The sequence below is a fragment of the Alligator mississippiensis genome, chromosome 1 (genome assembly GCF_030867095.1).
Source record: "Alligator mississippiensis isolate rAllMis1 chromosome 1, rAllMis1, whole genome shotgun sequence".
NCBI lineage: Eukaryota > Metazoa > Chordata > Crocodylia > Alligatoridae > Alligator > Alligator mississippiensis.
In genome coordinates, this window is record NC_081824.1 from 165882333 (window position 1) to 165908299 (window position 25967).

General features: G+C 44.5%; 1 protein-coding gene across 1 annotated transcript in view; it reads left to right on the forward strand.

Annotated features, from left to right (window-relative positions):
• LOC106739178 (maestro heat-like repeat-containing protein family member 7) overlaps nucleotides 1-25967 on the forward strand; it is a 61114-nt gene that overhangs the window by 3016 nt on the left and 32131 nt on the right. The window contains exons 3-12 of the mRNA XM_059716325.1: nucleotides 1800-1862; nucleotides 2273-2417; nucleotides 4342-4385; nucleotides 6085-6244; nucleotides 7038-7090; nucleotides 7903-8010; nucleotides 11194-11340; nucleotides 12703-12831; nucleotides 22843-22922; nucleotides 25787-25922. Coding sequence (XP_059572308.1) covers nucleotides 1800-1862; nucleotides 2273-2417; nucleotides 4342-4385; nucleotides 6085-6244; nucleotides 7038-7090; nucleotides 7903-8010; nucleotides 11194-11340; nucleotides 12703-12831; nucleotides 22843-22922; nucleotides 25787-25922 — 1065 coding nt within the window. The remainder of the gene's footprint in view (nucleotides 1-1799; nucleotides 1863-2272; nucleotides 2418-4341; nucleotides 4386-6084; nucleotides 6245-7037; nucleotides 7091-7902; nucleotides 8011-11193; nucleotides 11341-12702; nucleotides 12832-22842; nucleotides 22923-25786; nucleotides 25923-25967) is intronic.

Genomic DNA, 25967 nt, shown 5'->3' on the forward strand with positions numbered 1-25967 from the left:
ACTTCCCGGCCCTGTAGCGGGCACGGGCGTCCCATGGGGCTGATGAAAGACCGACGCAAAGTACCTATTTAATAGGTTGGCTTTTTCCTGGGCGTCAGTTGTCAGTTGCCCCATCTGGTTCAGCAGGGGTCCAACGTTGCCCCTGCTTTTCCTCCAGCTCCCCACATATCTGAAAAAGGACTTTTTATTGTCCTTGATGCTCAAAGCTAGCTGGAGTTCAGTTGCAGCCTTGGCTTTCCTGGTCTGCTCCCTACAGGACCGGACCAGTGCAGAATAATCCTCCTTGGAGGTGACTCCCATCCTCCATCCTTTGTAGGCCTTTCTTTTTAGCCTCAGGAGGTCTGCTAGGTCCCTGGAGAGCCAGGGGGGCTGCTGTGCCCTCTTGCTGCCTTTCCTCCGAGATGGAATAGACTTAGTTTGTGCATTGAGGATCGCTCCCTTGAGGAGCAACCACTCTTCTTGAACTCCCCTCTCCCTGTGGTCACAGTCCCTTAGGGCCTCACTGACAAGCCTCCTGAGCTTGTCAAAGTCGGCTTTCCTGAAGTCAAGGACTTGCGTGTTGCTGACTGACTTGCCAGCTTTTCGGCGGATGGTGAAGGTGATCAGCTCGTGGTCACTGTCACCCAGCTTCCCATCGATCACTAGGTCGCCGACTAGGTCCTCCCCAGTAGCCAGCACCAGGTCGAGCAGCGCTTTGCCTCTCGTTGGCCCATAGACTTCTTGAGTCAGGTAGAGGTCATCCACGCACAAGAGGATGACCTCTACCTGAGGGTCATCCTCTCAGGTTACTGTGTAGTAGTGGTGGCATCATGGTTCATGCCTGCTGATGCTACGTCACAGTAGCTCATTCTACAGTGATGTAGTGTCTTGTGTAGATGCACTCTGAAAATGGTGTTATTGGTTGGATGAGAAGTGCTCCTCCTGCTGGTTTCACACCATCTCCACAGTGGCCAGTGCCTGAATAGTTGCCTCCCCATTCCACTAGGAACTAGCTGTTCTCTACATGATAGTCATTCCACTAGGAACTAGCTGTTCTCTACATGATAGTCAATTGAGTGTTCAAGTGCTTTTAGTATGTGTTGCCATGGACCACTTATTGGAGCTAATAATTTCCTTTGGTAGCCTGTCACCTGGAGCTTTTTTGGCTCGTTTGCGTGTTGTGACATTATCCCTCAGCTTTGTTTTGCCCCTATTTTCAGTTTTTTTGTAAATAGCAGAACATCAAAAACATATTCTGAATATCAAAGTGCTAGGGCACGTGATCCTGAAAAGAGGAGCTAGAAAAGGGTTAGAGCATCACACTAGCATTGGTAGTCTACTTTAGCTTCTGATTATTTTAGATGCTGCCATGCATTAACCAGATATTATCATTCTTCTCTTCACCATGATGACTAAGGTATATTTTCCTCAGAAAGTCAGTGTCAGCTGAGAACACACCAGCTTATATGAGTTCATTTTCCCCTGGTTTGTATTTAACAGGACAAGATTAAGCAGTTTAAGTCTCAAAATGCAAGAGACTTAGAAACAAAAATTTACAAAGCAGTGAGGAATAATTTTGCTTTTTGAAAATTAATGGAAAGTATTTTTTGCAGGGACTGTTTGGATTAAGGAAGTTATTAGGCAAGATTTCAATGGCTGTTGTAAGGAACTCCATATTTGGACCAAGTAATTGTCTTGCAGATATTTCCCTCAACATGAGCAGCTCCTCCTCCAACATCTTTTTTGCCCGCTCATTCTCAGTCACTGTGAGTTTAGAAACTGAGCAGATTAATTAGTTCTGATTCTCTACCTATTTATAGACGTCCAAAGATGCCTGGAATGATGAAATGATCCAGAAGTACAGCATCAGCACCCTACACTTGGTAAGCGTGCCTGCAAGCTGGCTGACAAAACTTCCCAGGAGTTCCAGCTAAACGTTGCCTTCTAAATTCCTTGCTTGCATGCATTTGCAAGGGCACACTCCAAAGGAATCTTCCTTCCAGTGCATTCCTCCCATAGCATGTCTCCCTGGGCCAGTCACAAAGATAGGAGGAGATGATTCACTAGGGAAAGAAAAATGTCTTCCCTCTTTGAGCCTGCTGACTGTGCTTTTTGTAAAATGCTCAGCCTGCTTGAATTACATTGGTATTCAAGAATATTTATCAGGTTGCATCATCTCAAAGAAATGGGTAAAAAGAAGCTTTTTTCCCCCTAAGAAGAAAGAAATTCGTAGGATTGTTCAAGGAATCACATAAGTAACAATGACTCATCATCTGCTGCTTATTGCTTTCAGGTGCCCTGGAAAATGTTAATGCAGGTTGTGTGCCCTCTGGAGTATACCAACACTTTCATCCCAGTTGGCAAGGCCTTGACATCTTTGCTTCTAAAGTCAAGAATTGCAGGCAGATCTCCTTACCTGGGGGAATTACACAGAAGGCGTTAGTATCAGAAGAGCTGCATTCAATTGATTGCCTATTTACTATATGAATGGAACTTTCTGCTGGAGAAGGTTACAGGGCTGATGATAGGAAGACATATAAATGTCTAGCAAGGGGCAACACAAAACCTGTGGGTTCTTCTCAAACAGACACAGAATTCAGCTCACGTAACTACCTACACTCATACATACTCATAAGCGTACATAGATTCAAGCAGCCAATGAATGTGCTGAGTTTGTGGATAGCAAGTAGATTGTCATCCATTGACCAAAACTCTTTGTCAACATTCTAGCTTTGAACACTATAACACTATAAATGAAGAGCCTTACAAGAAGGAATGGACATATGGGTGAAAGCACAGGCACACGAAGGACATTTTCCAGGATGCCATAGATAAATATAGGTTTCCCTTGCTTTATGTGGTAGATGTGTTCCTGAAAAACTGCATAACTCAAATTCACATAAGGGGAGCCCATTTTACAAGGTAATGAATAGGGATACGTTCCAAGACCTCAACTGCATTGGCAGCAGGTAAGTCTGATGGGGCTGGGGCAGCGCTGGGATCTTCCCAGCGTGATCCTGAAGAGAGGAGCTAGAAAAGAGTTAAAGCATCACGCTAGCATTGGTAGTCTACTTTAGCTTCTGATTATTTTAGATGCTGCCATGCATTTACCAGATACTATTATTCTTCTCATTCCACCACCACCCGCCTCAAGCACAGTGCAGCCCAACACCCCCGCCAGGAAGAGCCCAACCCCAGGGGCTGGGCTGAGTGGTGCCTCAATCTGATACCCCACTGGTGGTTAGGAAGGGAGTCCGTCTGGGCTGGGGCTGAGGCTGGAGCAGAGGGAGTGGGGCTAGGCTGGGGCTGGGGCAGAGGCAGAGGCAGGCACTGCACCGCAGGGTGGGGTGCGGGGCAGGAGGTGCAGCTCCTGCTGCTACAGGCTGCCACTGTAGGCTGGGGCTGAGGGCCATGCTGAGCTCTTCCCAGCAGGGTGTTTGGGCTATGCTGCATTCAGGGTGGGAGATGGCAGTGCTGGGAGGGTTGTTGGGAGGGCTATGGCAAATTTTGGGGTAGCTGCAGCCCACCCCCATAGGCCCCCTCCCAGAGCCACCACCACCTGCCCCGAGCCCAGTGTGGCCCAACCCCTTCACTGGGAAGAGCCCCCTGTCCTGTGCCCTGCCCTTGCTGTGCAGTGTTTGCCTGTGCTCCAGTCCCACTCCCTCTCTCACCACTGGTGGGGGGGGGGCAAATCGAGGCCCCACTCACCCCAGCCCCTGCTCCTGCCTGTGTCCCACTCCCTCCCTCACCACTGGGGCCTCCATCTGCCCCCACCCCACGCCCATGACTCTTTCCCCACCCTGCACAGGCTTACCTTTTGCTGATCGCATAAGAGTTAATTTACTTTGCATATAACGAATTTGGAGTATAAAAAGGGTCATTGCATAAGAGCAAATTCACATATACAGAACCCACATAAAGTGAAGGAAACCTGTATATCAATTCCATCTTGAGTTATTTGGGGGGATAACACACTTTTTTTCATTTGTGGTCTCCTACAGTTCATCTTTCTATCTTGGATGAGGTTGAATTAGTTTGGATTAAGACCCCTGAAGTAGCTAGTGAAATGCAAAGCAAAGTTCATTCCCAAGAAGGCATATGAATGTTCTGGGGGTGCTGTTACTTTGTTCAGCAGTGGTTAGGAGGTTCCAGAATCTACATATTTGTTTTCTCTTTTGAAATCATGATTGTAAAAGTTTTCTAATTTTATTTCTCGTAAAATGGTAGGGAGGGGATGGAAGGAGGAACAGAGGAATTGGTGGCTCTTTCTTATGCAATAATTTGCCTTCCATTCAGATACTGCTCTATTTTGCACCAGAAATGCACTCTCTTTCAATGTGGTTCTCTTTCTTCTTTTGGCAGCGGCTGAGCTCCCAACACCTCAGGCACTCTTGCTACGCCTTTTAGTAAGTGATTGGACCTGTGATTCACTTCTTTGGTGTAGAATACTTGCACCTAATTGAATACTATATCAGAAGACATTTAAAATTTGTTATCTGTGAAATCACAGTGTGCTGTGCTTAGGCCAACTGAGGTTTTCTTATATCATACTTGATGGTCTTATCTCTCAAACCTGCCATTCAGATTTTTGCATGCTCTTGTGGGACTGTTCAGATATATAGCCATTTCAGACAAAGCTGATCTCCAGTAGTGAATCTGAAAAGGAGTGTCCAGGGCAGTGGTCTGAAGCACTGCCTTCGGGAGAGAGGTATAAAAATAGCTGGTATCGCAGCATGGTAGCCATTCCTGCCCCATTCACTCCCACTGCTCAAGGTACAAAGCTGCCATGTTACATCTGGTCTCCCATGAAGTCCTCATGAAAAAATTGGGAAAATGAGGCCTTGACTACTTTACCATCCAGTGGCTAGGTTATTGGATCTGTGGTAGGATCCAGAGAGTATTGATTGACGTGATGAGTCATCATGGCAGAGGGTGATCAGTGGTGTCCCTCAGGGTACAGTCCTCAGACAAGTGCTTTTCAACATGTCCATCAACAATTTGGATTCAGGTATTAAAAGTGAGCTAGCAAAGTTCGTGGATGACACCAAACTATAGGGGAGTGTGGTCACACTTGGAAACAGGCTGGCAATACAGGCTGACCTTTCATAGATTCTTAGATGTTAGGGTTGAAAGAGACCTCAGTAGACCATTGAGTCCGACCCCGTGTCCTGGGTAGGTTCGCGAGGTGGGTGGACCTCAATCTGATATCATTTAATACAGAGAAATGTAAAGTGCTCCATCTGGGGAGATGTAATCCACAACACACGTACAGGCTCAGTAGTGCTATGCTTGCTAGAACCACATCTGAATGAGACCTGGGTGTCGTGATAAAGAACATGAACAAAATGAACATGAGCCAACAATGTGATGCCATACTGGCAGAGATAATCAAACACTGTCATGCATCTACCGAGGCATCTCAAGCAAGGCTAAGAATGTCATCCTCCCTCTCTACTCGGCCTTGATGAGACCACAGCTGGATTTCCGTGTCTAGTTCTGGGCGCTGCACTTCAGGAAGGAGGTGAAGAAGCTTGAGAGAGTCCAAAGGACAGCCATGCACATGATTAGAGGCCTAGAGAGCAGGTTATATGAGGAGAGGCTGAAAGACTTGGTACTGTTCAGCCAGGAGAAGAGAAGATTCAGAGGGAACTTGGTGGCAGCCTATAAGTATATCAAGGGTGTATATCAGGGCCTGGGGGAGCATCTGTTCACCAAGGCTCCCCCAGGGGAGGACAAGAAATAATAGGCACAAGCTGACTGAGGATTGCTTCAAGCTAGACAAAAGGAAAATTTTCTTTATGAGTTGAATACTGAGGGTTTGGAACAGGCTCCCCCCCAGAGGTGGTACAGTCACACATCCTGATCATCTTCAAACAGCATCTTAACACCTATCTTGCTGGGATCATCTGATCCCAGAAGTCTTTCCTGCCCAAGTGCAGGGGAACTGGACCCGATGATATGTAAGGTCCCTTCCAGCCCCTCTGCTGGTCCCCATCCATACACAAGTGATATTTTAAGAGACAATGTGTAGCATTAGAACTGAATCTCCTAACTTTCCTTTCATTATTAGTGCCTTAAATTTAACTCTGTCTCTTCATTTACCAGGTAATTTCATTGTATCCCTACAAGGGTGGGGATTCTGGGATTATTGCCCTCCAACTGCTTCATGCCCTCCACCCTATCAACTCTCTTCACCCTGTGATGCACTCAGTTTTGGGGCAGCTGTGGACAGAGCACATTCCTGAGCTCATCAAATATCTGGAAGGTAGGGAAGCAGAACATCAAACAGCGAGTGTGAGTGATCAGTCCTTCCCACTTACCAATGGCAAACAGTTCAGTTGCATCACCCCACAGAAGTGATAGGAATATATGTTGGGAAACATTTTGTAGACTTATATGATCTTGCTCCTGCAGAAGTCATTTGAAGTTTTTATTTTCAATGGGGAAAGAATCATACTCATGGTCTTCTCTTAATGTGTCTAGCTGAGTATTGGGGGTTGATGTCTCACATTAGTGAATAAATACACAAAGTGTGTCTTTTTCTTGCATGCCCAGCTTGATGGGGTTTAATTGCAAACATGCTTTTCTTTCTCTCTTTTGGGAGGGGAGGAAGGGAAGGGGGGAGAAGGAGGGAGAGAAAGGAGGGGGGAAGAGAGAGGGAGAGAAAGAGACACCCTGTGGGTTGGGGACCAAGGGTGTGGGTCACAGCAAAGCTGATTGTTATGCTAATGGGTTCCAGTGTGAAAAAGTTTGAAAACCACTGCTCTGTTGAACCCAAGAACATGTTTGACAAAAGAATAATTTCCAGAAAGGTGTTCAGCTCAATTAAAAGAGTTCAAGAGATGGCAAATCCAGCTCTTACCTTTGTAATTCTTTCAGTGGTTACGTGGTTTGCTCATATTTCATATTGATATGTTGATAATCAAGCAAAAGCATCCATCCTATCTGGTGCAACTCACTTTTCACTGACATTCTAGGTTTCCATTGTGTTTTGCTGACTCAGTCTGAACAACATTTATACCATTTTTGCTGACCAGCTACATTTCTGTCCCTTCTAGCACATACTAAGGAAACTCTGGAAGAGAAGACATGGAAGGGCAAGCTGCTTATGGTAAAAGTCAGCCCTCTTTCTAACATCCATCTTCTTTATCCCATCAGCAGCATCTCTGTTGTGTTCCATTCACACTAAGCAAAGAATCATTGATGTTTCTCCTATTATATGATATAATCAGTTGCTTTGCATATCCTTCCCAAATATATCTACACAGCAACAGAACAATACCAGTGTTTCCAATCATGGCATGCATTACAACAATGGGGGCCAACTTTTTTGGCAGGCATGCCACAAATTAGCCCTGCACCCTCCCCAAGTGCCTCTCTGATCCCTTTCCACTGTACAATCTGCTACTCTGCTTTCTCCTTCCTGCCCTATGCTCCCTACCCAGTCTGCTGCTCTGCTTTCTGCTTCTTATCCTGTCTGCACTACACTGTTTGTCCCCTTTCTGATCTGCTGTGTGCCACTTATGGCATGCATGCTGCAACTTGGCCACCCCTGCCTTACAACTATGAATCTAGCAGGACATTCTAGGGTTCTTGAAGATCCACCTTCTTCTTTCCACTCTGGAGTGGAAGTAACATGCATTAGGTCTATACTCGGTGCAACGCGTGTCTGTCAGTATACTAACATGGCTGTGTTGGCTGGTGCATTATGGGCATAAGGTTAGGTCTCCATTCTGTCTTATGCTTACATACACTTATCTCTGAAGTATCTGCCATAGCTGTGGTCAGAGAATGGATACCAGAGGAAGTGAGTCATCTTGTAGTTTCTATCTCTAAGTCCTGACTATTTTGAAAATAGAGGGCAGCAATAAGTTTGAGGAGTATAAATATTTGTAACAGATTCTTTCTCCTACCCTCCAACAGCTTTTAGAAATGTCAGTGGAATCCATTATGGATGATGCATGGTCCCGTGAGCTTGTAAATGAGATCCTTGTAAAAAGCAAAAGCTACTCTCATGGGCCCCAAGATAAGGTCAGTCCTCTATTTATTGAGTGTATAAGAGTGAAACTGTAAGTGCAGTCTTCCAGAGTTGTTAATGTTTCTGGGGAAATGAAAGAATGCTAGATAGCCTAAATTATAAGGTTGGTGTTTAAGAAATACAAGTTAGAGTTCTTTTGCTTTATTTTGTATTAGAATTTGTAAATTCCTATTTGACTTCTGTTGACTTTAGTCATATGTTTAAATCAAGCAGATACTTAAGCACTTAGCCTCTTCTCATTCTATGCTTTTTTTAAATATACTTCTTCCATAACCGTTGCATAATGACCCACTAAAAATCTCTATAGAATATTGTATGCTGCATAAAATGCTAATAATTCACCATTTATGGTCTATGCTGGATGGGAAAATCTGCTTTTCAAGAGCAATATTCCCCTCCCACTGTCTTCTTGCCTACATTTCTCCAACTCTGGATCCGGATCCTCTGATAGTATTAGACAGCATATTCTCAGAATAGTCACTGAAAGTGCTGAACGCTTGACAGCTCATAAAAACCAGGGCCCTGATTTTCCTGGTTATGTATGGAATTATGGGCTTGCTTTGAAACATGCACTAAAATCTCAGCTTCAATAAATAGATGATGATAGTGATGTGGAAAAGCTACATTCCAAATACTATCTGTGATGATGGCCAGGTGCAATCTTCAAAGCAGTAATATTTCACTGTTATATACATGAAGAGAATCAAAATTTTCATTTTGCAGAGTTGTAATGTACCATAATACTGTCCATCAGATAGTAAAGAAATCAGTCAGATAGTATCTAGCCCTTATTACCTCTGCCATAAACTACCATTCCTTACTGTCAACCAAATGGTGACCATAATGGTGGAATTTTTTTGAAAACACATAAGGTATTATCTTGAATCTGAATTATTTTTCCCAACTATCAACCTATCAGTATGAGCGAGGAACAAGGCCATCAGCATCAATAGAAAATGGTTTGGAGGAAGTAATTTTTGTTCCATCAAGACAGGACAGTGCAAACTATGATCTCCAAAACTACTAACAGGAATGACATTTGTTCTAGTGTATTTAATGAGAATGTCATTTTTTGTAGTATTTCCCATATAAATTTTATGGGACAGTATTACGGGTATCCAGAAGCAAAGAGTTTGTGAGGGAATATCTCATCATCATTCTGCAAACTTCTCATCAAGAAGAAGCTGAGAGAGAGGTGAGGATAGTTGAGGGGTTAGGCAATGAATCTTTGTGGGGAAGGAAGGGAACAAGAAGAGTTTCCAAACACTGAAGAGGAGGACTGCAAATTATTGTGGAGCCCTCAAATATCTCTGCAAGCATCGAAGTGGGAGAAATTGACTAATCTTAGGGTCAAGGAGGGAGAAGAGAAAGGTATAAAGTAGCTATCAAAGATCTCCCATGAGACTGGAGGGAGAAGGAGGGTAATGATGGAAGGCCATGCCTCCTTGCCTGAAAGGGGAATGAAAAGGAAGGTCCGTGAAGGTCTTCACAGTTTGAGAAGGGAAGTGAGGGAGCCAAGGTAAGGACTGCAGGTGAGGATCATGGAAAAAGAAATAGTTCTATGCTGAGGCATGACTCTGTGTTTTAGGGGATTGCTTCTGCCATCAGTCTCACAGCTACTCGCCACCTCAATGACACCTTAGTGGTGCTGCAGGAATTCAGTAACCAGCTGATCCCAGAGGAAGGTTCACCCAGTGAGGTACAGCTCGACTGCTGTGTTTTGTGAAACTGCTTCTCAGGCATAGCTTGCAAGGCATGCTTTTCTATGTTTGCCTCTTTTCAGTGACATTTCTGGGGTCAAGTATGCAGGCTTCATGGTACAAGGGAAAGTGAAGTCTTTTATCACTATGAGTTGCACTTGCAAAACAGGACATTGCACTGCCTGATGTGTGATCTGGGTTAGGAGTGAGGTATTCTAGTCGCAGTAAAACTTGGGAAACATGTGAGTCCATGAGACCCAGAACTGCATCAGCTCTGCTTTCTGAACACACTCTCTTCATGAGCTGTTTGGAGCAGGAAAGAAAAAAAGATGCAAGGCACAGGGTGTTAGAGTTAAGGCTGTTGGGGGAACCTGAATTTCCTGACTCTGCAAGATTAAAATCTCAACCTCTGGGTCTCATTGATACAAATTGTGGACCCTATCCTCAAGTCTTTCTCCTGAAACTATTCATATGAGCAATCTCCCTGGAATTATGGGGCAGGAACAAGGAATTATGGAGCTGGATCTTATCAAATGCCATAAGTGAGAAATGTTGCCATATTGCCTTGGAAGAGGCCACTTGAGTGTGTCGGTATCACAGCCTCTACCAGGAGAGGATGCTGCTTAGCTCTGAACCTGTTCTGATATTTAAACTCCTCTCTTCTCAGAGATGGTAGGGGAGGCATTCATAAGTGGATGTTTCCTTTCCAAGTATTTATCTCTGGTGAATTCCTCCCACATGAGTCTTTAAACCAAAATTACATGTCTTTCCAAAAGTCTGGCTTAGATTCCCTCTACTGTTGCTCGCAAGTTACAGGGCTCAGTAATATTCTCTGTTAGGAAGGAAGAATGATTCTTCCTCCACTGCCATAGTCATGGGGTGAAATCCTATAGCCTGTGCCATGGGTGCTCAACCTCTGCCCTGTGGGCCAAATACGGCCTGCAGAGCCATTGCATCTGGCTCACGGGGCTCCCCACGAGCCACCCTCACCCTCTAAGTTCCCAAACCCTCTCCCCCAGCATAGCCATATTGGGGCCAGGCCTTGCCCCTCCCCTCGGTAGCACTGGATTGGGGCTGGGTCATGGCCCTGTCATCCCCATGGCCCAGGCTGCTCCCCTACCATCCCTGCCACCTCTTTGTGGCCAGATGGGGCCCTGCTGTGTCTGCCCCCAGCACCAGATCAGGGCCACTAGTCATATCTGGTCCATGGGCTGACCAGGCACTGCCCATCTAGCCCGCCAAGGAAAAAGGTTGAGTATCACTGGCCTAGGCTACTTGAGAAGTCAGATCAGATTATCATAATAATCCTTTGTGGCCTCTGACTCACGTGCTTCTCTACAGGTTCTCTCTCAGTCTATAAAAAGTTGTCTAAAACTTAAGGATTGCAGCAGTTCTGTGGCGAGGGAGGTATGAGATCATTCATGAGAGGAAGTGATCTCAAAGATGAGTCTGTGTCTTTCTCCCTTTCTGTTACAGCAGAATGAATGGAGGAGGTCATTCAGCACGCTCCATCTTTGCTATGACCAAGTGGCCATGAAAACAAAGGACAGTATCCTGCCCTTGGTGGACAACATTCTCTTCCAAATGTTACACCACTTCCGCCGCTGCACTGCCTCAGCCATGGTACTGTGTACAGGACTAATTGCTATGGGTTCCTTACTCATTCCTAAACTTCTGAGGTCCTAAGGTTGTAGCAATCTGAGGTACTAAGGTTGTAACAATCTTGTCTATACTAGAAATTTGACTCATGGGGCTTTAAACATCATTGTATTATGGCTTGAGTTTCCAGAATACTTGAATATTCTGAAAAGTGGACCTCCTGGGTCTGGCACCGCACAACTCACCTTCAAAATGTGGCTACAAAGCGTTCCATGCTGAAGTCTGAAGGAAGACTTACTCTCATGTAATTCCCAGGGCAAGGATTTCTGCTTTGGTGCTAAGAAAAGCAGTTCCAAGAAAAGATAAAATTTCCTGCTCACTTCTTCAATGCCCGTGACCATCCTTGCATGCCCATGGGTAGCTCTGAGATTAAAATGAGACTGACAGTAACATTATCAGTTCAGTGGGTTTATGAAGTGATGTCCAAATATAGTGATCTTGCTTGTTCTCCTTTTTATGAGAGTTGGCATCAGGGAAAAGAGGGTATTTTGTGATTTTAGCTTTATGACAGTCTCATGGCAGAAGTTGGTTTATGAGTTTTTTTGGCTTAGAAGCTACAGAAAAGTTTGTTAAATATCCCTTTTCATCTGATCAAAAGAATTAAGGGACTACATATTTTTACAACTATGAGATCAGACCAGTTGCACCCTGTTTATTTCTTATTTATTTTAAATTCTAAAACTTACCCATGATGTAGTTGGGGGTTTTCAGACTCTTATCGCAATGTCCAAAGTAACTCTTTTCACCACAAAATGATTAATTACAGCCTTAATGGAATGTTCTATTTCCCATGAGAACTAAACTAAATGATAGTATGGACAGACTAAATATGTTTGAGCCTTTTTTCTACATTCCTGGTTTTCCTGCATCTAGAAAGGTTCCTGGCTGTGACTGTCTTTTAATGTTAAATATCAGTAAGTTGTAAGGTTTCAGCACATAATAATTACTCCTTATCCACTGGCAGGAAAGGAGACCAGGCATTGGCTATTAGGTGAGGTGTTTTTAAAATACAGGTGGTGGGAGCTGGATACAGGATACTGTATTTTGACATGACCCAGGAGGCCTTGCATAAACTAGGGTGTAAATGTGCAGTGCTAGATCACAATAACTTACTTGATCTAATCAGCACATTCTAAAACTGAAACCAAGACAAAGGCACAGTACTTTTGAATATGGAAAACTGTAGCCAGTTGGAAGCTACTCAGATCTAATGTCTCACCTTTATATCCTAGTCTAGATAAGGTCTCAGCTGCTTTACTTCTCCTGGTATTGAGCTATCATTAATGCATTAAACTGTTATTTTCTTTGTTCCTGGGAGGGGTTTAGGACCTAAGTCTAAAGCTGAGCTTTCTGAGATCAATGGCTACATTCACAAGAACAGTGGGTGACATTGCCCACACAGCAAAAGAAACCCATGAGTTCTCACAGAAAGCAGTGATTGCAGCATTTATGATGGTGAGTAAAATTTGCAAAAGGACCAACTTCTGCTCTCATTTCTATTGGTACAAATCTTGGAGTAACCAAGCCAGGTTTGCTAACTGTCTGTAAACTTATGACTATTTCATAAATAACGAGGTTGCAAATGCCTGTCTGTAAATTCCATAAAGACACTGCACCATCCATAAATCAGGAAGCACAAACACCCCTGTAAAATCAGCTCCCTAATAGCATGGAACGGCTGAAACTCCATGGTTGGAAAACAAGCTAGCTGCATTTTTTAAGCATAGCAGTACCACCTGACATCTGAGTAGGAGTGCAGTACCCTAAGGTAGCTCTTCTCAGGTCTTTATGGTGTTGGTGTTGCTCCTGGTGCTGCCTCTGATCTGCCTATAACATGACTGGGTAGCAGGTAGGCAGACAGTAGGTTTTCTTGGGGCAGTCTGTGCTGGGATGAGGGGAATGGGGCTGGTGAGAGCAAGGCTGGGGGTGGCTGGGCAGATAGTGTGGTGTGGGATGCAGTTGGAGGTACAAGGGTTTGGGGGGAAGCAAGGGACCCTAGAGATGGGGGGCAGCATGGTATGGGGTGAAGTCAGTAGTACCAGGGTATGGGCATGAGTAGAGGCCCTCTGGGGTGGGTGCAGCACTGTGTGGGGTGCTGTCAGGGGTACCAGGATATGGGGGTGAGTAGGTGACCTCGGGTACACAGCATGGTATGGGGTGCAGCTGGGGATACCAGAGGTGGGGGTGAGTAGGAAACCCCTGGGAGGGCAGCATGCTGTGGGATTCATTCAGGGATACAAGGGTATGGGGGTGAGTGGGGAACCCCTGAAGTGGGGGCAGCACAGTGTAAAATCATGGCTGTAGTCAAGTAGGGTTACCACCCCAAGAACCACTTGACATTTTGTTTTTACCAATAATCTCCAATTTTTTTTATGGTTTGAACCCAGCCTTTGTCCAGGGTCTAACAGAAGGGTTACATTTACATTATATAAAACGTGTCAGCAAAAAAGGTTAGTCATCAGTAAAAACTTTGCAGATTGTCAGTAAAAAAAAAATGCCTTGGGTTGGCAACCCTGAACCTTACTGGTTGAGGAAAAGGCTGGTTTGGAGGTTACGAAATTCAGGAACAAGAAAAGAATGCAACAGGCAGTTCGAAAAAAGAGCAGCCAGGGATTTATAGGAGCCCCAAGCCAGGGGCAGCATTATATTTAAGGGAATAAAGGGGCCTGTGAAAGGACTTACATTATTAATCCAAAAGCATTGTGACTTGTAGATTTCTTACCTGATGTTACATGTGTCCTTGGGCTCGTGACATAAATTGCAATATGATGGAACAAACCAGTTCTGTCTTTTTTTTTTTATTTAATTTTTTTAAGAAGGATAAGTATGCAAATATGCATTTAAGCAAGTATATTACTCAGCTAATTTCCTGCAATTTCACTAAGCTAATTAAAGATGGAACAATGAAATGATCAAATTAAGGGCACAATTAAAAATAATTTGATAGATGCAAATTAACAAATCTCCAAGATAATACAAAAGGTACTCATTTTGAATCATAATGTTAATAAAAGGAATATTTTTGTGTCAATCTTAGGTTGAAGGAGTTGGCTTCTTTCCATCTAAGACCCTACCCAATTAACTGGTGAAAGATGGAAATAACCCTCCATAAGACCTAAGGCCCTTCTTTAGATGGGTAAATAGCATTCATGCTGCTAAAGTTAGCCACGTAAGCAGGATTTTTCGCCACTTATGTGGATGTGAGATGCTGTTCCACACAGGAAGTCATGTCAAGTCCATGTAAGTTACATGAAGGAGGTGGGCCTTCTCACTAATACATCAGTGGTTATGGAATTTGCCTAGGGAGAGGGGAGGCCCAGGTTCTCCCACTCTCCAGCAAAGAACTGTAATAGCCAGGGTGTAGGTGAAGCAGGGCCAAGAGCACCCTTTTGAAGCTGGTCTAATGGGCAGCTAAGAGAAAACACATGGGGCCAGAAGGAGAGGGAGCTGGAGGGAGCTTGGCTCAATGTGATGGGTAGTGCCCTGGAAGGAAGAGTGCCTTGGTTTCTACCCTGGCTTTTGCCCTGAGTGATGTTAGTATATATTTTGCATTTAATATTTTTTGGATAAAATGAATAGAATGCAGCTAAATAGCTTCAACCCCCCTGCAAGGAAAGCAGGGGCTTGCATTTACCTAATAGCAATTCTACCTAGCCCATGTTCTTATGGAACAATGTCAAAAGCTTTATTAAAATCCAGATATATTATGTCCACTGGATTCTCCTTATTTGTTACTTTGTCAAAAAGGAAATCAGGTTGGTTTGGCATGATTTGTTCTTAATACATCCGCCTTGGCTACTAATATTCACACTAACTTCCATATACATACAAATTGATTATTTTATAATTTGCTCTGCTAACTTCCCAGGAGTTGAAGTTAGGCTGACTGAAGGGATACAGTTAGAAGGGGTACAGTTTAAAGTTCAAAGAAAAAAAATGTTGTGAGCTTCTCTAGAAGGAACACAATTAATATATATGGTTGTAAGAATATATGAATGTTCTGCAATTTGTTCCAGTAAGTTCCTAGGAATTGAAGGCATTCTGACCAGTCTATAATTCCCCAAGTCCTCCCGTTTCCCTTTTTTAAAAGATGGACACTATTTTAACCCTTCTTCAGTGCTTTGTGACCTTGCCTATTATCCATTAGTTTGCAAAAATTATTTTCAGTGGCTCTAAGATGTCCTCAACTAGTTCTTTCACTATCCCAGATGGAATTCCAACAGGTCCTGCAGTCGTTAGCATACTGAAAGTCAGTGATGGCAGTCTTGGTAGTTTTCATTTTGCTGTGGAGGTACTGCAGGTTGAAAAGCTGACCACCCATTTGCTACTCAACCTCAATTCCAGGAGGAAGGTGGTCACAGATGAGAAACAAAATCACAGCAAGATGGATGGAAAAAAGAGTTGGGGTGATGATGCAGCCCTGCTTGACACCAATACGAATGGTAACTAGATCCTTCTCTCATCCATTGCAAAGGACTGTGCTGGTCATCCCATTATGGAGTAACCTGAGGACACTGATGAACTTCAGTGGACAACTAAACCTAGCCAGCACCTTCCTTAAGGCTTCACAATTGATGGAGAGGTCAATGAATGTCATAAACAGCACCTGGTGGTGCTCTCTATACTTCTGGATCTGTTGTGAAACAAAAATCATGTCAGTGGTACCCCAAGATCATCTAAAGCCATACTGGGATTCTGGAAGGACATCTTCAATAATGGAGAAGAGGCGATTCAGAAGGATGTAAGAATCTTCCCAACAGTGGAAAGGAGGGCAATGTCGCAGTAGTTCCCACACACTGACTTATCCCCTTTCTTGAAGATGGTCACAATGTTGGCATTCTTTAAGTAAGGTGGAACTTCCTTACTAACCCATATTCTGATGAGTTGGTGAAATTTGTGCATTAGTGCTGTTTCAACAACTTTGAAGACCTCTGTGGGGATGCTGTCTGGGTCTAGCACCTTATTGTTCTTTGTCTGAGTGATAGCACACCAGACTTCCTTGAAGGTAGGGGATCAGCAAGTGGTTCATAGTATCATAGTACTTAGGGTTGGAAGAGACCTAAACAGATCATCAGGTCCAACCCCCTGCCCCGGACTCAATGGGTGCCAGGATCATATCACCCCAGCCAAATATCTGTCTAGCCTCCTCTTGAAGACTCTCAAGGTAAGAGAGAGTATCACCTCACTTGGGAGCCCATTCCAGAGCCTGGAAGCCCTAACTGTAAAGTAATGTCTCCTGATGTCCAGCCTGAACCTTCTCTCTAACAATTTGTGGCTGTTATTCCTAGTAACCCTGGGTGGTGCCCGGGGGAACAGAGCCTCCCCCAATTCCTGCTGGTCCCCCATGGTGAGTTTGTAAGTGGCCACCAGATCCCCTCTAAGCCTTCTCTTGTGGAGGATGAATAGGTTCAGGCCCTTTAGCCTCTTTTCAGAGGGCCTGCCCTGATGCCCCTTGACCGTGCTAGTGGCCCTCCTCTGGACTCTCTCAATGCTAGCTACATCCCTCTTGAAGTCCAGCACCCAAACTGGATGCAGTATTCCAACTGCAGCCTGACCAATGCTGCATAGAGGGGAAGGATCACCTCCCTGGACCTGCTTTTGATGCGTCTGTAGATGCATAACAAGTTGCGGTTAGCCTTACTGACCGCTTCCTCACATTGTCAGCTCATGTTCATCCTGGAGTCAACAATGATTCCAAGATCCCTTTCTGCCACCGTGTTGACAGGAAGGGTGTTCTCCAGCCTATAGATGTGTTGCTGGTTCCTTCTCCCTAAATGCAGTACCCTGCACTTGTCTATGTTGAATTCCATCCTATTCTCATCCTCCCACCTCTGTAACCTGTCTAGATCTAGCTGGATTCTGTCCCTCCCCTCCAGCGTGCCCACCTCGCCCCACAACTTGGTGTCGTCAGTGAATTTGGACAGCGTGCATTCCACATCCAGATCGCTGATAAAGATGTTGAATGGTACAGGCCCCAGGACTGAGTCCTGGGGGACTCCATTGCCCACATTCCTCCAGGTCGAAAATGACCCATCCACCACCACTCTCTGGGTGCGAAAATCTAACCAATTTGCCCCCCATCTGACTGTGTAGGCATCATTGCTGCAGTCACCAAGTTTTTTTAAGAGACTGTGGTGGGAAACTGCATCAAGGGCCTTCTTAAAGTTCAGGAAGATGACATCCACCCCAACACCTTCATCCAGGGACTTTGTGACCTAATCATAAAAGGAAACCAGGTTTGTCAGGCAGGACCTGCCCTCAATGAACTCATGTTGGTTGCCCCTGAGCATTACCTCCCCTGCTGGGCCCTTGGAGATATGCTCCTTGATAATTTTCTCAAAGGTCTTCCCAAGGACTGAGGTAAGACTGATTGGCCTACAATTGCTGGGGTCGTCTTTTCTCCCCTTTGTGACAGCTGAAATGATGTCTGTGTGATAAAAGTGCTTGATGAAGGCTCTATGAAGATTAGACTAAGTGTTTTTCTGTATTTGTTTAGATATTAAGCTATATGTTGTTGCTAAAAGCCTAATTAAAGTTTAAGATATAGTGAAGTCTTGTATCAAGTAAAGCCTAGTAAATTTAGCAAAGCCTTGAAGTAGTAAACCCCGTAGCATAGTTAAAATTACCTTATCAAAAGAATGCAAGCTTGTACTGCTATTAGTCAGTCTAAAGACAGTTGAAGTAAAAAGAATCTGAGTAGTTGTATGTTATCAGTACCATTCAAAAGCTTTAAATTGGCTAGAATAGCCAGAAATCATTCTGAAAGAAGATACAGCTCTATGAAAAAGATTAGTTAGCTGTTGCCTAGATCAGTGGGCCCGTAGAACTCGAAGAGCCCAAGAACTGCATTCCAGGGTTCTTCCTAGTACTTCTCAGACAGCGCTGATCAGGAAAACCTGACTTCGCTGACCTTTGTAGAAAGAGAAACTTGCTGTGCATCAGGCATCAGAGGAGACTGCCGATAAGTTGCCGACGTGAATTATTTTTGTCTGTCATTGTTTGTTTTGTTACTATGCGTAGTTATGTTTTTGTTAAGTCAATAAACCTTTCTTACCTTTCTACCCCCGACCATACTCTCAATCCCGAACCCTCCGCAAGCAGCTAAGACACCCTTCTTGTAAATGGAGACCACATTGGCCCTTTTCCAATCCTTTGGTATCTGACCAGTGCCCCACAAGCACTCATAGAGCCATGCCAGGGCCCCGCTATAAACCCCGCCAATTCCCTCAGCACCCTCGGGTGAAGAGCATCTGGACCTACTGATTTAAATACATCCAGCCCCTCCAAAAGTTCCCTAACTGGGTCATCCCTGACCCTAGGCATGGCGGTGCTTCCTCTGGGTCTGTCTGCAATTCTAGTGGGGGAGATGTCCCAGTCCCGGTCCCTGTTCAGGAGTACGGAGGCAAGGTATTCGTTAAAGGGGTCAGCTTTTTCATTTCCCGCAATCACCAGATTACCACGCCTATCCTGTAGGGACCCCACATTACCCGGTGCCTTCTTCTTACTTCCTATATATTTGAAAAAGGACTTTTTATTTTCCTTAATTCTGGTCGCTAGCCCTAGCTCCATCTCTGCCTTGGCCTTCCTAACAGCCTCCCTGCAGTCCCGAGCAATGGAGGTATAATCCTCCTTGGTGATAGCCCCTTACTTCCAATGTTTGTACGCCTCCTTTTTTGCCCTCAGGCTTCTTTGCCAAGCCAGGGGGGCTTCTTAGCACTCCTGTCCCCCTTGGTGCACATTGGGACTGGCTCTCTTTGAGCTCAGAGGATCGTCTCCTTGAGGAACAACCACCTGTGTTCGACTCCCATCTCATTGAAGCTCCAAAACCCCAATGCCTTTCCTACTAACCTTCTTAGCTTACAAAAGTTGGCCCTTCTGAAGTCGAGGACCTCTACCTTGCTACTTGCTTTCATCATCCTGCGCTGGATAGTAAATTCCAGCAGGCGATGATCACCGTTACCCAGGTGGTTGAGTACCCGCAGACCCCTCACCAGGTCATCGCCTGTGGCAAGGACAAAGTCCAGCAAGGCATTTCCCCTGGTGAGACTACGCACCTCCTGGGTTAGGTGGAGGTCCTGTATCCTGGCTAGGAACCTACGTGAGTGGTCAGACCTGGCTGACTGCTCCTCCCAACAGATGTCTGGGTAGTTTAGGTCACCCATGACAACCACATCCCTTCAATTTACAGCCTCCATGAGCTGACCTGAGGATTCCAGGTCCAGCTCATCCCCTTGGTGAGGAGGTCTGTAGTAGACACCCATTATCAAGTCCCTTTCCCCACACACCCTTTGCATTCTTACCCAGAGTGCCTTATTTTGCCCCTTCTCTAACCCCATCTTGATCATTGAGGGCGTGTATTGCTTTTTGTTGTATAGTGTTACACCCCTACTCTTTTCCCTGCTCTGTCTCACCTGTACAGCCTGTATCCGTTGATGTCTACTGCCCAGTCATAGGTAGAATCCCACCAGGTTTCCATGAGGCCCATTAGGTCTCGGTTTTTGCTAGCTAGCAGGAGGGTGAGGGGTGAGTTCCTCCTGCTTATTCCTCATGCTTTGAGCATTTGTGTAGAGGCATTTGAGGCCTGCTGTAGGTGCCCGTGCCGCCCCCTTGTTCCTAAGCCTGCCCTGGCCCCTGTCACTTACCTGGGTATTACTGTGTGCATTACGTGGCTTGACGGCGAAGTGTCCTCATGTTCCTCTGCATCCTCATCCCCTGGCGAACCTAGTTTAAACCTAGTTCTATTACGGGTGTTGAGGGTGGACTTGATGGTGACAGCTGAGACCTCAGATTCATAGTTGAGTAAAGTCTTGAAGTGCTCTTGCTTGATGCCTACTTTTAGCAGCCCCTGGAGGAATAATGACTAACTGGATTCAGTTGCTTGGGTTTTCCCCTCCATGACAGTTTACCATTATCCACATTATTCTTGTCATTTGTTAACTGGACCCAGGTGGTAGAAGTTTTTTTTATGCTCAGGATGCTTGCAGAGTGGCCCTCCAGGCCTCACCAACAACTGGAGTCTTTCTCACCTTCTTCCTCTGACTGGCCTGTGCAAGAAAAGGAAGTGCATACGGCTACAGATGTTAATTGTACGAGAGAGCAAAAGTACTACTGTTTCTTTGCTGTGGCCTTCAATTTTATTTCCTCACGTGCTCTGCTTTGGGGACCAGACCTGTAGCTTTCGAGTTAGTTAGCTGGAACCTAGAGTTCTGGATAGTCAACGTGGTCTAGTCATCTTGCCATGGGCATTCTTTAGGTGTTAAGTCATGGTGAAAAGTTTAGTCTTTGACCATCAATTTCTCCAGGTCAGTATATTGCAACTGCTCATTAGATGTTCTTCCAGCAGCAGGAAAATTTAGATATCTGTGGAGCCATGCAAGGAAATTTTAAATGACAGTTTTCCTGTTGAAGTAATGGGGAGGAGACCCACAACCAACAAAAAATATCTCCACATCTTCATAACAACCACTGCAGAGTTCTCTGAATTTCACAAATATTCTAGACAACAACCTGAGAACTCTTATGGCTTTTGACCAAAAAAACTAAGCTGCTTTCACATTTTATCAGAATAAATTCTGAGGCCCAAGTCTGAGCTGGCCTCAAGACAAAATGGCTAGAAGAGCAGGAGAAGCAGGTGAGGAAAGAGCACTTACCTCCAGCCAGAACTTCAGATATTCCCTTCCTACCTCTCATCCTCTGACTACAGCTACATTCATCCTCCTCCGTCCCCCACCCCCACCTGTCTCTCACCTACTGACCACCTCAATTTACATTTTAACTGACTGGCTTTTTTGCATATGTACTGGCCTCTGGCTGATTTTCCACTCCATCCAGGAAGAGCACAGACCATCTGCAGATGCTTCCTCAGCCCAAAAGCTTGCTTGTTTGTGCCCAAAAGCTTGCTAAGAAGAATTTTTCCAACTATTTGAGTTTGTCTAATAGAAGATATCAGATTTACCCAAAGAACCATGTCTGCCTATGTCCTCAGTCCAGCATGGCTACAAACTACACCCCTGAGATATTCCCTTCTGTGCTTCCATTTCCTCTTATGCCTGCTTCATGCCTCTCAGGTTTGTGGGGGTGGGCAATTTTTCCCAAGGCTGAGGAATTCTATCAGGAACTAAGAAGAAAACACAGTTTTTGGACTGATGAGGCCAAGCCCAGGGTCAGCTCTTCTTTCTCAGATACTTTCCTTCTGAGTTGTGTAGACCAGGAGAGAGAAACAGGTGTAAACTGAATGCTCTGTTTGCTTGGAGTCTGGACCCTTTATAACTGAATGGTCTCAGCCTGTCAAGACTAGCCTTGCCTGGCTGTCACAAGTGACTCAGCTTTGCCCTGATTTATCATCAACCCCATCTAAAGCAAGCCCCTCCCCAGAGACTTCCTTTCAGCCTCTGGCAGTGTGATACAGGTCAAGTGACAACAATTTGCTTTCAGTCATTCACTGCTTTCAGTATTTTCAAGGTGCCTTTTTTTGCCTTTAGCTCTCTTAACTGCCTATGTGTTTGCCATTGTAATACTGGCTTAATCAGGTTAAGGAGAATGAGAAATAAGAAGGCTTCATTGAATTTCTTTCTTTAGAAAAGTCCTTTAATAATTGTCTTAGAAGATCTTCTTCTAGTTGGGATTGGATCCTGCTGTGCTCTCTGGAGTTGGTAGTGATTGATGTTGCAGGATTATGGGTCCTTTGTAAAGTGTTAGAATAAGGATGGCGTTTCATTAGGCTTACCATACATCCAGCTTTTCCCGGACATCCTCTTTTTTGGACCCCTGTGCTGCGTCCAGGTGAGTTTTTAAAATAATAGCTGTCTGGGTTTTCTGTTCTCCCGGGCCAGCTGCTTGGGTTTGGGAGCAGCAGGCAAGGTGATTGGCTGTCGGGGGGTCATGTGCTCCTTGCGTGGGCTCTAGCAAGCCAGGTAGCGAGAGAGAGAGTGTGTGTGTGCATGCATGCGTGTGCGCACAATGCATTAGCTGCTTGGGCAACAGGGCTGAGCGGGGGCAGAAGGCTGCAGGTCAGGAGTGAGGGGCACTGGCAGGGCTGAGAGGGGTGCAGGGGGCTACAGATCAGGAGTGAGGAGCACAGGGGCTGGGATGGATGACTGTGGGTTAAGTGTGCAGGGCACTGGCAGTGCCAGAGGGCTGTGGGTTGGGAGTGAGGGGCACCAGCAAGGGGTGGGGGGCAGGATACTGCTGTTTGGGAGTGAGAGGCACTGGCAGGGCTGGGATCAGTAGGTCCAGAGTGAGGGGCAGCAGCAGGGCTGGGGGTGTGTGGCTTGTCAGTGAGGGGCAACAGAATGGGCAGGGGAAGGGCACTGGCATGTTGCTGCTCCCTTCCCCCCACTATAGTCTCCCTGCATCTCTCCCCCCCCGGTGACAGGTGTCCTCTTTTTTGGGCCTGGAAATATGGTAACCCTAGAGTGGCAGTCCTAGTGTTCATTGTCACTTCTCTGTCTCCTCCATGTTTTGTAGAAGCTGATTGAAGAAGAGTCTGTGCAGTTGCTGTCTACCCCTGTGCGCCAGCAGGCTATGATTGTGGTCACTAACCTGAGGTACTATGGAAGTTTAGCATTCACATTTCATCCCCATATCACAGGTCAATACTATAGCAAGCAAATGGGTTCCTGATGCTTGGAGTTTGCCAATCCTTGTTTTGGAGGCAATATGAATACTTACTGGGTTTTTTGCTTAACCATTTTCTTTATCCTGCAGTCAGTGAGGTTGAATCCAAGTAATCAATAAAGTGATGAGTTTCTCTGTGGGGAACTCACCTTGACAGATTTTTTTAAAAATTAAAATACACTGTAGTACTTTAGATTTTCCAGTGAGTTTGTTTTAAAGTTTTGGTCATTTCTGCAATAGGTACTGTGGGGTAGGTGGCTAACAGTGCCTGATGGACCATGTTGAGAAGTCAGTAAAAGAGAACACACTGGAGATACTGCATTTATTCAGATTCTTCTCTTGTTTTCTTAGATATAAAGATTAACATATGGATTTCAAAGGACAAACTAGTATTACAGCTACAGTAGGAGCCAAATTGTATTTGGCACCTTTGAAGCTGTGCAAAAATCTCATCCCTTAGCATTCCCCTGCAAAAGCACCAGCCAAAATTACAATAAACCCTTTTTTAACACTTAAATCTTCTGGAGTATGAATTGCCTCCAAGAAGGCAAGAAAGAGGTGCAGGCAGAATCCTAGTCTGAAAGCGATGTGGAGCAATAGCTTTGCTCCATGTGCTTTGGGCAGAATGTACTATTTTCCAGCTACCATCAGTTGATTGGACATCCTTCAGGCTGCTCTAATATTTTCTGGGTCCAAGGCCAGGCAGAAAATAAAAAAGATAAGCACCTTCTGCAGAGCAGACACTTGACATGATAAAGCAGTGATTCTCAACTAGGATGCCATGGCCCTCTTTGAAGGGGGTCTTGAGGTGTGAAGAGATAGCAAAGTATAAGGAGATAAGCAGATAACCTAAGCAGATAAGTGCAGGCTCAGGCTTGTCTCTGCCTAGATGATTCTCTATCTCTGCTACTCAGCCCCTCTGCAAGGAAGTAGGCACTGTAATAAAGTAGTTTTGAAATTGGGTGTCACTCAGTTCATAAAAGTTGTGGAATCAAATGCATGCCTTGAGTCCAAAAAGCTTGGGAACCACTGCAATAGTCTTAACCAAAGTTTGATATTGGTGAAACAAATTGTTTTTGTAACACAGTTGGATAGAATCCTTGCTAATCCATGCCTCTGGGTGCAAAGTAGTCATTCACAAAATGTCTGAAGAAAGTGTCACAACCATTTGAATAGTAATTAATCTTCTGGCATTTTAATGTGCTGCTGGATTATATGGTGTACAGCATGTGCTGCATTAATTTAGCTGCCATTCTGCTAAGTGTTAATACATTGAGCTTATAATATATTTCACTTTTTGACAGGGCTATTGAAATATGTTGATTACAAATAAAATTTTGTTAAAAATGCAATGATCAGTTTGGCAGAGGAAAGTGGTTTCAAAGCATTTTAAATAGGTGTACTTTCGAGAACTAAAAAATTGACAACTCAGTGCATATTTAAGACAGGATTTTAAGCATTAGCTTAAAGTATTTAACATCTACTAGTAGTGGTCCAAGAAAATTTTATGCTTGTATAATCTGAAAATTTAAAACCTCTATTTTGGCAGCCAGTAGAGAGTGATGTAATTGTGGACGCTTGCATAAGCTTGATATTTTCCATGTAGTTTAGGGCAGTGGTACATACTATAAAACATGCACAATGTAGAATGACAAACAGACTCATAACCACTATATGCTATACTGTACAAAATTGGACCAGCAAGCTAGATGAATATTCAGCATTCATAGATTCATGGATATTTGGGTTGGAAGGGACCTCAGTAGATCATTGATTCCGACCCCCTGCCCTGCGTAGGAAAGAGTGCTGTGGTTAGATGGCCCCAGCCAGGTGCATGTCTAGCCTCTCTTACAGACCCGCAAGCTAGGGGAGAGTATCACCTCCCTTGGAAGCCCATTCCAGATTCTGGCAACTCTTACTGTAAAGAAGTCCTTCCTGATGTCTAACCTAAATCTGCTCTCTGTCACTGTGGCCGTTGTTCCTAGTTACTCCAAGGGGTGTCCACTAGATGGTGCTGCCATAATTTCTGAATCATGCAATAGAAGCATTAGGAGTTACAAAAAAAATTATGTTTTAAATGCCAGTAAGGGTTCCAGAATACAACATTAGCGTCCTAATTTATACCAGGAGCTCTCTATATAATAATTCTTGAAAATTAGAGTTAAGTTCCTGTGTTCTTTATCAGGTTCTTTATCTTCCTGATTATTTCTGACAACATGGATTACCACCTGTGTCTTCAGTATGTGTTTATGCACTTCAACTTGAGAAAGTGAACATAATAAAATTTTCCTGTTTTTGAGCCCTGAATTTATTCAAATGGGTTTTAAATGAATTTTATTAAAATGGTTTTTGCTTTGTGATGTTAGAAAAATTGTGTCCTCGAAAACAAACACACTTTGTTCTGCTGTTTTCTGCGATTAGTGCTCACACCCTTTTAAGGTTGGTGGTGTTTAAATAATAAGTAATGCTGGGCATGTCTTCATGTGCATTAATGTGCCATAGTTACTGCACATTAAGTTTAGTACCTGTAATAACAGGTATTAACTCAGTGCTCACTAACCGGAACTAGTGCGCAGTAGCACCAGTGCATGCCTTTTTAGTTTTGCTAATGTGCAGTAGGCTAATTCTACTGCGTATCAGTGCAATAGCATGGCTTTTGCCACGACGCTCTAATGCATGGTAGAATTAGTGTACTATGCATTTAGCATCTCGTGCAGACGTGCCCACAGTCATGTTATCCTGGCTTCAAGACATTATTATGATTGTCATTAAAAGAGCTTCTCTCTCTAATCAGAAAACTGAAGCCACCACTGAAGCCTGAGATAAAAATACTTCTAGTCCGGACATGCTACAAAAGTGTCTTTTCCCTGCCTCCAATAGAAAACATGTTAGGAGAAGTATGTGATAGCACCCAGTATCAACACTCTGAGGTAATTTGTCCTTTAAAAAAAAAGGCCTGTCTTTAATTCACTAAT